The sequence below is a fragment of the Spea bombifrons genome, chromosome 9 (assembly GCF_027358695.1).
Source record: "Spea bombifrons isolate aSpeBom1 chromosome 9, aSpeBom1.2.pri, whole genome shotgun sequence".
Classification (NCBI taxonomy): Eukaryota; Metazoa; Chordata; class Amphibia; order Anura; family Pelobatidae; genus Spea; species Spea bombifrons.
In genome coordinates this window covers 41,910,420-41,923,574 of record NC_071095.1, presented here as the reverse complement: position 1 = coordinate 41,923,574, position 13,155 = coordinate 41,910,420, and the positions used below count along the sequence as shown (strand labels likewise).

The window sequence follows — 13,155 nt, the reverse complement described above, 5'->3', positions numbered from 1 at the left end:
AATAATTTACTAAACAAATGATGTTAAATACAAACAGCAGAATAAAAAAACTTTGATAATAAATTTCTTGTCTTTATTTCCCAACCAGCCCCCCAATATATGCACATTTGAGCCCAGGCTTGCTACGCTGCCTCCCAGACATGCCATGCTGCCCCCCCACATACGCCATGCTGCCCCCCCACATATGCCACGCTGCCTCCCACATATACCACACCACGCTGCCTCCCACATCTGCCACTCCACGCTGCCTCCCACATATACCACCCCACGCTGCCTCCCACATGCCACTGTGCCTGATACGCCTTATACCCCCTGATACCCCACTCCATCCTCCCCAGACATGCCACCCTGCCTCCCAGACATGCCACTTCTCTACCCCCAGATATGCCTTATACACCCTGATACACCACTCCGTCCTCCCCAGACATGCCACACTGCCCTCCCCACATATGCCTTATATACTGTATATGCCTTATACCCCCAGATATGTCACTTCACTGCCCCCAGGATTTAGATTCCCCTAAATTAACCCTAAACTCCCCATTAACCATAACTGCCCCTAAATTAACCCTTAACACCCCCTTAACCACAGCATCCCCTAAATTAACCCTAAAGACCCCATCAACCACAGCATCCCCTAAATTAACCGTAAACACACCATTAACCACAACTGCCTCAAATTAACCCCAAACACCCCATTAACCACAGCTGCTCCTAAATTAACCCTAAACACCCTATTAACATAACTGCCCCTAAATTAACCCTAAACACCCAATTAACCATAACTGCCCCTAAATTAACCCTAAACACCCCACTAACCATAACTGCCCCTAAATTAACCCCCACCTCCCCTAACTTTCAGTAGCCCAAATATATATATATATATATATATACATATATATATATATATATATATATATATATATTACATACATATATATATATATATATATATATATATATATATATATATATATATATATATTACATACATATACTTACAGTTAGATGAGTGTCACAGCCATGTGGTTCTGGCCTGGAGAAGGAAGGGGCGGGGCCAGTTGTCACAGTGATTACAGGGAGGGGGAGTAAGTAGGAGCTGCTGCTGTGAGACGGTGAGTCAGACTAAACGGATTATATAATGAGGGGGATTTTTCAGAGCGTTTGCTCTGAAAAAACCCTCATTTTATAATCGATAATCGATTCAACTAATCGATAACGAAATTTGTTGGCAACGAATTTCATTATCGATTATTATCGATTTTATCGATTTGTTGTTGCAGCCCTAATATGTATATATATGCATGTATATATGTATATGTATATATATGTATGTGTATGTTTATATGTATATATATATATATGTATATATATATGTATGTATGTATATGTATGTCTATATGTGTATATATATGTATGTGTATATATATGTATATATGTATGTATGTATATGTGTGTATGTATGTATGTATATATGTATGTGTGTGTATATATATGTATGTATAGATTATTGCTCCAAGAGGCATGGGTTTGTGGGTGTAATGTATGTATGTGTGTGCGTGTATGTATGTGTATATATGTATGTATGTGTGTGCGTGTATGTATGTGTATATATGTATGTGTGTGTGTGCGTGTATGTATGTGTATATATGTATGTATGTACTGGCTGCCAGGGAGGGGTATCCTCTGCAGCGCTGAAGGGGGACTGGATCCTCCTCCCTGGCAGCTGGTGGGGGTGTGCGTGATGCGCGCAGACAACCTCCTCTACTGCCCTTCACTTCCACTGGGGCTTCTATGTGTTATGCCCGCGCTCAGTCATAGAAGACCCGGCGGAAGTGGAGGGCAGAAGCGAAGGATGTCTGCACCCACTGGCTGCCAGGGAGGATGATCCAGGTCTCCTGCCGCGGATCTGGACCTTAGCGTTATTATCTGATCTCTATTTGAGGTTGGATTATAAAACGGGGTGGGGGGTAACCCTCATCTTGTAGTCAATAAAATCGATTCAACTAATCGATAATGAAATTTGTTGACACCGATTTTCATTATCGGTTATTTGGTATTAACCGATTAGGCATTACCAAAAACAAAAGGCTATGCTTCAAAGAGTTTACATCCACTTTCCCATCCATAAGCCACATAACTGGGCAGTATGCATTTTAACATTAAAAAAATCCCTTTGTTCCTAAGTGACGCTCTCCCACAAAGTAACATCCTTTTAATTCAACTTAAAGCAGTTTGGGGCTTCCTAGAAAATAGTGCATATAGAGTTTGCTTTTCATTGTGAAATATACAGCACGTTTAATCTTTTAAATGCTGAGTTTCAATGTAACTATGTGAAGTTAAATATTGAATATTTGTTAATGCCACGCTTACAAAGGAATACATCAGGAAAAAGGGAGAGCATATTAGCTGGTGTATTTTGTCCATATGCTTAGTTGGATATTTTTTGCTTTGTTTTGTGGAGAACCTTGTGTATTTAATTGTATTTGTGCCTTATTGTTACCCTGTTGACATTTGGCACCCCGCCATATCAAAATAAAGCTAATGTTTTGGGGGTTTTTCTCCTTTTTAGTTGCAGAGTTGGAAGGAGAATCTGACACCATTAGTGCGTTGTGTTCACAAATAACCAACACCTTCAGTGCACCACCTGAAGACCCGTTTGCATCTGTTCCAATGACCAAACCCACCACACCACAGTCACCGCCCTTCGAAGGTTTGTAATTGGCAACATGCATCTCCCTTTTTTAATGTATTTTGGGGGTTTTCATAGTTATAGGAATTGTAATGCAGATTTGTTGTCTTGCAAAATACTTATAACTGAGGAGGAGTTCAGGTCCTTTGCCAATATTCTGGTTATTTTTTATAGCATTTGTTTTAATAGATTTGCATTTGTCCTTTTGGTTATAAATACCACAAAGTGTTTAGCGTAGATTCCTTTAATTCCATAAAATCTAAATCTTCAGTTGCTGCCATTTTGTCTGGGAAGATCTGTGATCCCCAACTGTGGTTCTCAAAAGTACAGAAACATGTCTAGGCATTCCATTAGCCCAGGTGGACCTGTCCATAAGACAAATGCTTGGGCAGAGGACTTGATCTGAAAATGTGATTGTTGAGGACCAGGTTGAGACCAGTGCCTTACACCATTTACTGCACCTGGATAGAATGCTTCTAAAACCTAGATAACCTTGTATTCTGTTTTGATCTAATTGTATGGTAGATGTGTTCTTCTGTGACAAATAAAATAAATCATGTTGGATTCTATAGGACTTGCATGAGTACAGTTTCCCTGCCAGTAACCCATTTAGCATATCTTCACATATCCTCCCATGTCTTGGTATGAGCTCAGCGCTCCTTTTTTTTGTTCCTGTTTCAGTAAATGGCAATTCCACTCCTTTCACTTTGTCTGCTACTACAGCCACATCAGTTTCTGTGGTGCCTGCAGCGATGCCAGTTCGTGAGACCAATCCATGGGCAAACACACCACCTGCCCCTGGTCCCTCGCTTTCTAGTAGTGGCACATCACCTCTGATTGGTAAGGCACGACATATCTATTCGCCAAGTTCAGTTGTATTTTCAAATATGATTAAGTTTTTAGAAATGATTTTATTGCTGTAGTTACTAAGTATATGCACTATATTTTTTTTTGTATTTTAGACCTCTTCACTCTTCCTTTGACCTCACAAATGAGTTGCTCTTAATATACAACTTTGTATGGCCTACACTTTCTTCGTAAAACGATTTAGTGCCCGTTAGATCACAATGTGTATTCTGCGTTAACTCTTTCCATAGGCTATTATGCAAAACCTTTTATTATTTAAGCGATAGTTTATAGGTAGACTTTTCAAATGACACCATTTATATGTATTTTTTGAAAAAACGTCCACCACATTCCTAATAATATAACCAGATCACTAGATTCACTTTGTTGTTTACACTGCAGTTTTATATGTATGATCCCCTCTTTATGTCTTAACCAGAAGCCACCAGCTATGCCCCCAGTACTGTGGAACCATAACTTCCATCTTCCTTTAATTGACTACAATGAGTTGAATTTAAACATTATCTGGACAGCCATACATTAAACCCTGAATACTCTGCTCACCAGCTCATTATGCTGAACATTATAGATTCACAACCTATATAGTTACATTATTGTAATTATTTTATGTAATTTCCATTCTGTGATTTTTTTTTTTAATTTATTTTTTTTTGTCTCTAGGTCCTGAGTTTGTCTCAACATCTACTGGTCTCCAGTCAAACCACAAGCGGACACCTTCAGAAGCAGATCGTTGGTTGGAAGAGGTGTCAAAGACTGTAAAAGCGCATCCGCGACAGTCTCCCGTGCCTGCACTCCAGCCTGTACTGCCACTTGTTCTTACTGCTTCAAATCCAGCCCAGCCGTACTCATCGAACACTTTAGTAGCCCCACCTGTGCCAGTTGCCGTTGTCCCAGCATTGCAGTCACCTTTTATGCCTGTGCACCAACCCTACACTGTGGCAAACGGAATGAGCTACCCAACCCCCAGTGTTCCGGTTGTCGGCATAACTCCCTCCCAGATGGTCGCCAATGTGTTTGGAGCTGCAGGTCACCCCCAAGTCTACCAACCAAAGCTGTCACCTGCCTCAGTGAAGCAGCAGACTCTCCCCACCTACGAGACCTCTAGTGCAACCAGCAGTCCCTTCTTTAAACCAACCACGCAGCATCAAAATGGTTCTGTTGCCTTCAACGGTGTGGAGAACACAGGCTGGGATTTGGAAGCCAAACATCAGCAAGCACCAGCAGCTTCTGTGGCTGTAGACCCATTTGAGGCGCAGTGGGCTGCACTGGAAGGCAAATCAAAACCTCGTTCAAATCCTTCTCCAACAAACCCATTCTCCAGTGACCTTCAAAAGACATTTGAAATTGAACTCTAAAGCTGCAGTAAGAATTGTTCTAGAATATTTTTGTAGTAAACATTATGGAGATTACATTGAGATATATATATATATATATACAGCAAATTAGAGATGGACCTGGATTGTGGCCATGGGATGGGATAGGAGGGTGGTTGTTAAATATTTTAATACAAATAACCCTTGGCTGAGCTAAGACTCTGCAATGCTGCCTTTCAGTGCCCGTGCTTCCATATTGAAAGAAGATAGTATGTGTAAATATCTATATGTGAAGATTCAATAGGATATAAAGAGGTCTCAACCCTTGAGCTGCCAGATGGGTTTATGGTGTAGTGCAGAGCATCGCACTGAAAGCCATTCCAGCAGCAAAACAAATTAAAGCCAAAATCTTTATTTTTATGCATTACAAATATTTTAAATAGTTTGGGGTAATTAATGGTTGTATACGTTTGTTAGTAATCTTGCCAAAGGTTAAACAAAAAGAATGGCTCAGTTGCTACTAAATTGTATATAATGTTTGATTTAGCTGCTAATTCTTTATTAAACCAATGACTGGACTGGTTGTGGTTTTATCTTTGTTTGCTGTATGTCTTTCACATGTAAGTAGCACAATGCTTAAACAATCACCAAGGGAAAGATCTCTGTTGTACATTTAAAAGCAAATTAAAACACAGTATTTACATGGTGTAAAAGCCAAGATTGAAATGTGTGTCTTATTCTCTCATCACTAAATATTATACATAATTGATACAGATGCATTATTAAGATAAGGGTTTCTTTTGACAGACTGATTATTTTTCATTTATATATGTTTTTAATACATTTTATATATTTTATCTTTTCCCCTTCCACTAATTTACTTTGATTCTTTTTTGCCTCTTATATACCTCAAGTTCATTTAAAGTACAGTCTACTTTGTAAATGTAGTTTTTATGGTCATGCATGTGCACGTTTGTACTGATTTACATACAGAAATAAATATTGGTGGTGGAATGTGACTTCTTCCTCTTAGTTACACATTGTGTATATACTGACAGGTCACAGCAAACAGGACAATTACAGAAGATAAAATGTGCTTTTAAGAGTAAAAATTGCAATCCCACTCTGGAAATATTGCTTTGTTAGTTTGATTGTTAGACCTTTTTATATAGAATGTAGGTAAAAATAATAAAACTTTAAATTGCTGCTTTGTCATAAACCATATATCACTGATAGCTACTAACTATCTTACACTTCTAGAGGTATGTTAAATGCACCACGTTGTTCCCAGTCGTCATACTTTCATCCAGAGTGTGCCTATGTGAGAAGTCAGATTTTTTTTTTTTTAAATTGGGAAAGGCTTTTATGAAGGGAGATTGCGCCACACTCATCATGGTGGTGATTCCCGGTCATTGTGACGTCATGAGGTTTGGCGGGAGATTTGAACTTCCTCTGTGGTTTCTATTTAAACCTCTTCAGTTCTATCTGACCTTGCCTTCTGTTGGTTGTCTATGCCTTGTGCTAGTGCCCAGATAGCGTTTCCTGATTCGGTATTCCTGTGTATGATCCTGGCTCGTCTGACTTCGTTGTTTTCCTGAATCCTGACCTCGGCTCTGTTATACGACTATCCTGCTCTCCGGAATCCTGACCTCGGCTTGTTATACCTGTTCTGTCCTGGAGTCCTACCTGACCACGGTGTCTCCTAACTACTTGTACGTGAAGGCCATCATGAGACCCGCTTCGGTAGGATCTCAGGGTTCCTGTGAGGCTCGTCTGGATGAGATGGACCATCGTCTGGACCAGTTTGCCCAAGCCCTCCAGACCCTTCTACAACGCACAGATCCCGGTCTACAAGTGCATGCCTCTCCAGCTGTAGCTCCACCGCCGGTACCAGCTCCAGCCCCAATGCCGGTGGTTCATGCTCCTATGAATCTTCCTCCACCCCAGCGATATGGAGGAGATCCTGCGACCTGCCGTGGATTTCTCAACCAGTGCGAGATTCATTTTGAACTTAACCCTTATGCCTTTGTTTCTGATCGGGCTAAGATTGGTTACATAATCTCGCTTCTCACGGACAGGGCCCTGGCCTGGGCATCTCCTCTGTGGGAGAGGAGTACCCAAGCGGTTCACTCCTATTCCGAATTTGTGGCCGCACTACGTGCTGTGTTCGATGTTCCAGGCAGAAGTTCCACTGCTTCATCCTCTCTCTTCAACATCCGTCAAGGAGAGCGTACCCTCATGGACTATGCTATTGAATGTCGTACGCTAATGGGTGAAGTGAACTGGACCAGCGAGGCCCTTATCGCTGCTTTTTTGAACGGACTATCAGAGACTTTGAAAGACGAGATTGCTGCTCGTGATCTTCCATCTGACCTGGACTCGGTGATCTCCTATGTGACCCAGATCGACCTTCGTCTTCGAGAACGGCAGGTGCAACGAGACAATCTGAGAGCACGGGAGAGAAGTGTACGTTCCCTCCCGCGTCTGGCTCCTCAGTTCATACCACCACCCACGTCTCCTGTTACCTGTGAGGAGCCTATGCAGCTGGGAATTACTCGTCTGTCTGAGAGTGAGAAAGCCAGGCGAAGAAAGGAGGGGCTCTGCCTATATTGCGGTCTGACTGGACATTGGGCCCGATCCTGTCCTAAAAAGTCGGGAAACGCCCGCACCTAGAGTGGTTTAGAGGACCTGCTTTAGGTGTGCTGGGTCTGTCCTCTGATTCTAGCAGCACTCGGATGACCGTTCCAATTCGGATATCATGGCTGGGGGGATCCGTTTGCACTGTGGCTTTTCTGGATTCTGGAGCCGCAGAGAACTTTATTGATGCCCATTTTTGCGAGCAGCAGTTTATTCCCACCACACCTAAAGACACGCCGGTGAGAATTGAGGCCATTGATGGCAGACCACTTCATCCGCCACAAGTCACCCGAACTACCGTACCAGTGACACTCTCCGTAGGGAGGATGCATAAAGAGAATCTACAGTTCCTGGTAATTTGCTCTCCCTCTACTCCTGTTGTTTTGGGGTTTCCATGGTTACAAAGGCACAACCCTACCATCAATTGGGCAACTGGGCAGATCACGTCCTGGAGTCAAGCTTGCGGGGAGCACTGTGACTCACCCATTCGACTGGCCATGGTCTACTGGTTCGGAGATGGCCGCTACGATTCTTCCAAGTCATTATCGGGAGTTTGCGGATGTATTTGACAAGAAGGAGGCGGAGAAGTTACCTCCTCATAGATCCTACGACTGCCCTATTGATCTCCTTCCGGGCACTATGCCACCCCGAGGTCGTGTCTACCCCTTGTCTGTTCCCGAGACCCAGGCCATGGAATCCTACATCGAGGAGAATCTGAGGCGGGGTTTCATCCGTCGGTCTACGTCCCCGGCTGGAGCGGGGTTTTTCTTCGTCAAGAAGAAGAACGGAGAACTGAGACCTTGCATCGACTACAGAGGCTTGAATAGGATTACAAGGCGGAACTCCTATCCTATCCCCCTCATCTCGGAACTTTTCGACAGATTACGCGGGGCCCAAATCTTTACCAAATTGGATCTCCGTGGGGCGTATAACCTGGTCCGTATTCGTGCCGGTCACGAGTGGAGGACAGCCTTCAACACCCGCTCGGGACATTATGAGTACCTGGTCATGCCGTTTGGTCTGTGCAATGCCCCGGCGGTGTTCCAGGAATTTATTAACGACTGTCTACGGGACTTTCTCCAGCAGTTCGTGGTCGTATACCTGGACGATATCCTGATTTACTCAGAGAACTTATCTATTCACCGCGACCAGGTCCGTCAAGTTCTGAGCCGTCTCCGACAGCATGGGCTATATGCCAAGTTGGAAAAGTGCGTTTTTGAGACCCGCAAGGTGACTTTCTTGGGGTACGTGATTACTCCTGAGGGTTTCGATATGGACCCATCGAAGGTGCTGGCGATCAAAGATTGGCCACGACCTACGGGTCTCAAGGCTCTGCAACGCTTCCTCGGATTCGCGAATTACTATAGACGCTTCATCCGGAATTACTCGAGGATTGTCGCCCCTCTAACGGACTTGTCTAAAAAAGGGGCCAATGTGTCTGAATGGTCCTCCGAAGCAGTGTCCGCGTTCACTCTTCTCAAAGAGAAGTTCACAACGGCTCCAGTATTACGGCATCCCAATCCGCTTCTACCATTTGTCCTGGAGGTAGATGCCTCTGAATCTGGAGTGGGAGCGATACTCTCCCAACGAGCTTCGTACAGCGGACCACTACACCCTTGCGGCTACTTCTCAAGACACTTCTCTACAGCCGAGAAGAATTACGATATAGGGAATAAAGAACTGTTGGCAGTTATCCTGGCCTTGGAGGAATGGCGTCACCTGCTGGAGGGGGCCTCGGTACCGACCTTGATTCTGACCGATCACAAGAATCTTCAATACATAGAGTCGGCTAAGTGTCTCAATCCTCGCCAGGCAAGATGGGCTCTCTTTCTCTCCCGATTTCCGTTTGTGCTCACGTACCGTCCGGGTTCAAAGAACACTAAAGCGGACGCTCTGTCCCGCATGTTTACGCAACCTGAGGCGGAGAGTAGAGAGCCAGAACCCATTATCCCTTCTGCCAAGGTCGTTGCAGCCATTCGGTTACGGGGATATGCTCCTTTGCTGGATCGCGTCACTCGTTCTCAAGGTCAAGCTCCGGATTCCTTGCCGCCGGGTAGGCTCTACGTCCCTCCCAGTTTGCGGGTACCCATTCTCCGCACTCTACATGGTGCCAGGACCTCGGGGCATGCAGGAGTGGCACGCACTAGGGAGCTACTTTCACGGACTTTTTGGTGGCCTCATTGGGGCAGAGACATTACAGCATTCGTTCAGTCATGTGCGAGATGCGCGGCCAACAAATCCTCTCGCACTCGTCCGGCTGGCCTTCTTCGACCTCTCCCTTGTCCTTCGGTTCCCTGGACTCATGTGGCAATGGACTTTATTGTAGAATTACCGCCGTCCAGGGGACATACCGTGATCCTCGTGGTGGTCGACCGTTTCTCTAAGATGGCCCACTTTATTCCACTGCGGAAACTACCCAGCGCCTCTACTCTGGCGGACATCTTCATCCGGGAGATTGTGCGGCTCCACGGAGTACCGTCTGAGATCGTGTCGGACAGAGGTACCCAGTTCGTGGCTAGATTCTGGCGTGAATTCGCGAAATCCCTGGGCATCACGTTGGCCTTCTCTTCAGCATATCACCCACAGACGAACGGCCTGGTGGAGAGAGCGAACCAACATCTGGAACAGTATCTACGTCTCTTCATCAACGATCATCAAGATGATTGGGTCGATCTGTTGCCATTTGCAGAGTTTGCTAGGAACAACACGCTCCAAGAATCTACCAGGATTTCGCCTTTCTTCTGCCTGTATGGTCTCCATCCACAGTCCCTCCCAGAGACATTACCGGTTTCAGCTGTTCCAGATCTGGAGGAGAGACTTGCGTCTATTCGTACCACCTGGGCTTCGTACATTCCGCATTGGAACACGCGGCTTCTCTCCAGCAATGTCAGGGCAACAAGAGGCGCTCCCCCAACCCCTCGTACCGGCCTGGCGAAAGAGTATGGCTGTCTACTAGATTTCTGAGACGCCGGGTTCCGTCCATGAAATTGGCCCCACGGTTTATTGGGCCCTTTCCAGTTGTACGGCAGATCAATCCGGTGGCGTACGAACTTGCACTGCCTAGAACGCTCCGCATCCCTCGGGTATTTCACGCCTCATTGTTGAAGCCCCTTGTCTGCAACCGGTTTACCCGAGGTGGGAATTCTACTATGGAAACTGCCAGGAGAGCTTCGGACAGAAGGATTCCTCGGGTAATTCTTGATTCCCGGCGACAACAGGGTAGTTTGCAGTACCTGGTACAATGGAGGGGTCTCGGTCCTGAGGAACGATCCTGGATACCTGCGGCACGCCTATCCGTACCACGGTTGATACGTGCGTTTCATGCTAGGCATCCTTCTCGCCCTGGTGGTCGCCCTGAGGGCGCCCTTTCAAGGGGGGGTACTGTTACTTACCTGCCCCCGGCTCCCACGTTGCCGCCACGGAGGAGAGGGAGACCCCCCTCCAATACGCGGCCACCGGAGCCGGCACGGAGGAGAGGGAGACCCCCCTCCAATACGCGGCCACCGGAGCCGGCACGGAGGAGAGGGAGACCCCCCTCCAATACACGACCACCGGAGCCGGCACGGAGGAGAGGGAGACCCCCCTCCAACGCACGACCTCCGGAGCCGCCACAGAGGAGAGGGAGACCCCCCTCCAACGCACGGGCACCGGATCCTCCACGGAGGAGAGGGAGACCTCCCTCCAACACTGTGCCGCCTCCGCCGTCGTCTACAGGACTGCCGCACAGGAGAGGCAGACCTCCTGGAACACGGCGTCCGGTTTCTGGTGGTGAACTCCCGAACTGCAGGCTTATATGAAGGGAGATTGCGCCACACTCATCATGGTGGTGATTCCCGGTCATTGGAAGTGACGTCATGAGGTTTGGCGGGAGATTTGAACTTCCTCTGTGGTTTCTATTTAAACCTCTTCAGTTCTATCTGACCTTGCCTTCTGTTTGTTGTCTATGCCTTGTGCTAGTGCCCAGATAGCGTTTCCTGATTCGGTATTCCTGTGTATGATCCTGGCTTGTCTGACTTCGTTGTTTTCCTGAATCCTGACCTCGGCTCTGTTATACGACTATCCTGCTCTCCGGAATCCTGACCTCGGCTTGTTATACCTGTTCTGTCCTGGAGTCCTACCTGACCACGGTGTCTCCTAACTACTTGTACGTGACACGGCGGACCTTAAGTTTTTGCCAAAAAATGAAAAATTTAAAAAACACTCAAAACCTTTAGGAAATTATTCCTTTAGCATCCAGCATAACATCCTAGTTAAAAGGAATGGTATTGGAGGCCTGCTGTGGAAGCTACATGGGACACCAGATATGCCTGAAAATATGAAAAAACTTAGACCGCGGACCCTAAGTTTTTTCCAAAAAATGAAAAATTTTAAAAACACTCAAAACCTTTAGGAAATTATTCCTTTAGCATCCAGCATAACATCCTAGTTAAAAGGAATGGTATTGGAGGCCTGCTGTGGAAGCTACATGGGACACCAGATATGGCTGAAAATATGAAAAAACTTAGACCGCGGACCTTAAGTTTTTGCCAAAAAATGAAAAATTTTAAAAACACTCAAAACCTTTAGGAAATTACCGTATTGGCTCGGATATAGGCCGCCCCCGTATGTAGGCCGCACCTTAAAAGTTTGGTGCTTTTTTAAAGAAAAAAAAATTTTCTTTAAAAAAGCACCAAAAAACATGCTGCCACTCTGTCCTCTCCCCCCCCCGAGATATGCTGCCACTCTGTCCTCTCCCCCTCCCCGAGATATGCTGCCACTCTGTCCTCACCCACCTCGAGATACGCTGCCACTCTGTCCTCACCCACCTCGAGATACGCTGCCACTCTGTCCTCCCCCCCTTCGAGATACGCTGCCACTCTGTCCTCCCCCCCCTCGAGATATGCTGCCACTCTGTCCTCCCCCCCCTCGAGATACGCTGCCACTCTGTCCTCCCCGCGATATGCTGCCACTCTGTCCTCCCCCCCCGACTTACCAGAGCAGACTCCCGGGTGTCTTACGGGGCCGGAGGGGGACATCTATGCACATCGTGTATACAACTCCCGGTGCCGGCACTCAGCGGAAGTGCCGGTACCGGAAGTTGTATACGCGTATTGCGTAGATGTCTTCCGCCGGCCCTGCAAGACCCGGGAGTCTGCCCTGGTAAGTCGGGGGGGTTAGAATGCATCGTGCGCACGTTCACTGGCAACGGCGCATCGCCGCTGCCGGTGAACGTCTGTGCGATGCGCTTAGACAACCTCCCGTGCCGGTACTCCCCCCACGTGGGAAGTGCTGGCACGGGAGGCTGTCTGAGCGTATCAGAGAGTAGGATACAGGTCCCCTGCACCGCTGCGGGGGATCTGTATCCTAACCCCGCTGCCTGCCCGGCGCCCGGGACTGCATGTCCCGGGCGTCGGGTGCTAGACCCCGAATATAGGCCGCACCCCCACTTTAAAGTCTTAAAGTGGGGGAAAAAAGTGCGGCCTATATTCGGGCCAATACGGTATTCCTTTAGCATCCAGCATAACATCCTAGTTAAAAGGAATGGTATTGGAGGCCTGCTGCGGAAGCTACATGGGACACCAGATATGGCTGAAAATATGAAAAAACTTAGACCGCGGACCTTAAGTTTTTGCCAAAAAATGAAAAATTTTAAAAACACTCAAAACC

General features: G+C 46.5%; 1 protein-coding gene across 5 annotated transcripts in view; it reads left to right on the top strand.

Annotated features, from left to right (window-relative positions):
• The window catches only part of NUMB (NUMB endocytic adaptor protein), an 82,583-nt gene extending 76,993 nt beyond the window's left edge, over positions 1-5,590 (top strand). For all 5 annotated transcript variants that reach the window (XM_053474911.1, XM_053474910.1, XM_053474909.1 and 2 more), the window contains 3 exons: positions 2,573-2,713; positions 3,374-3,532; positions 4,220-5,590. In XM_053474911.1, coding sequence (XP_053330886.1) covers positions 2,573-2,713; positions 3,374-3,532; positions 4,220-4,914 — 995 coding nt within the window. In that variant the 3' untranslated portion in view covers positions 4,915-5,590. The remainder of the gene's footprint in view (positions 1-2,572; positions 2,714-3,373; positions 3,533-4,219) is intronic.
• The last annotated feature ends 7,565 nt before the right edge of the window (positions 5,591-13,155 follow it).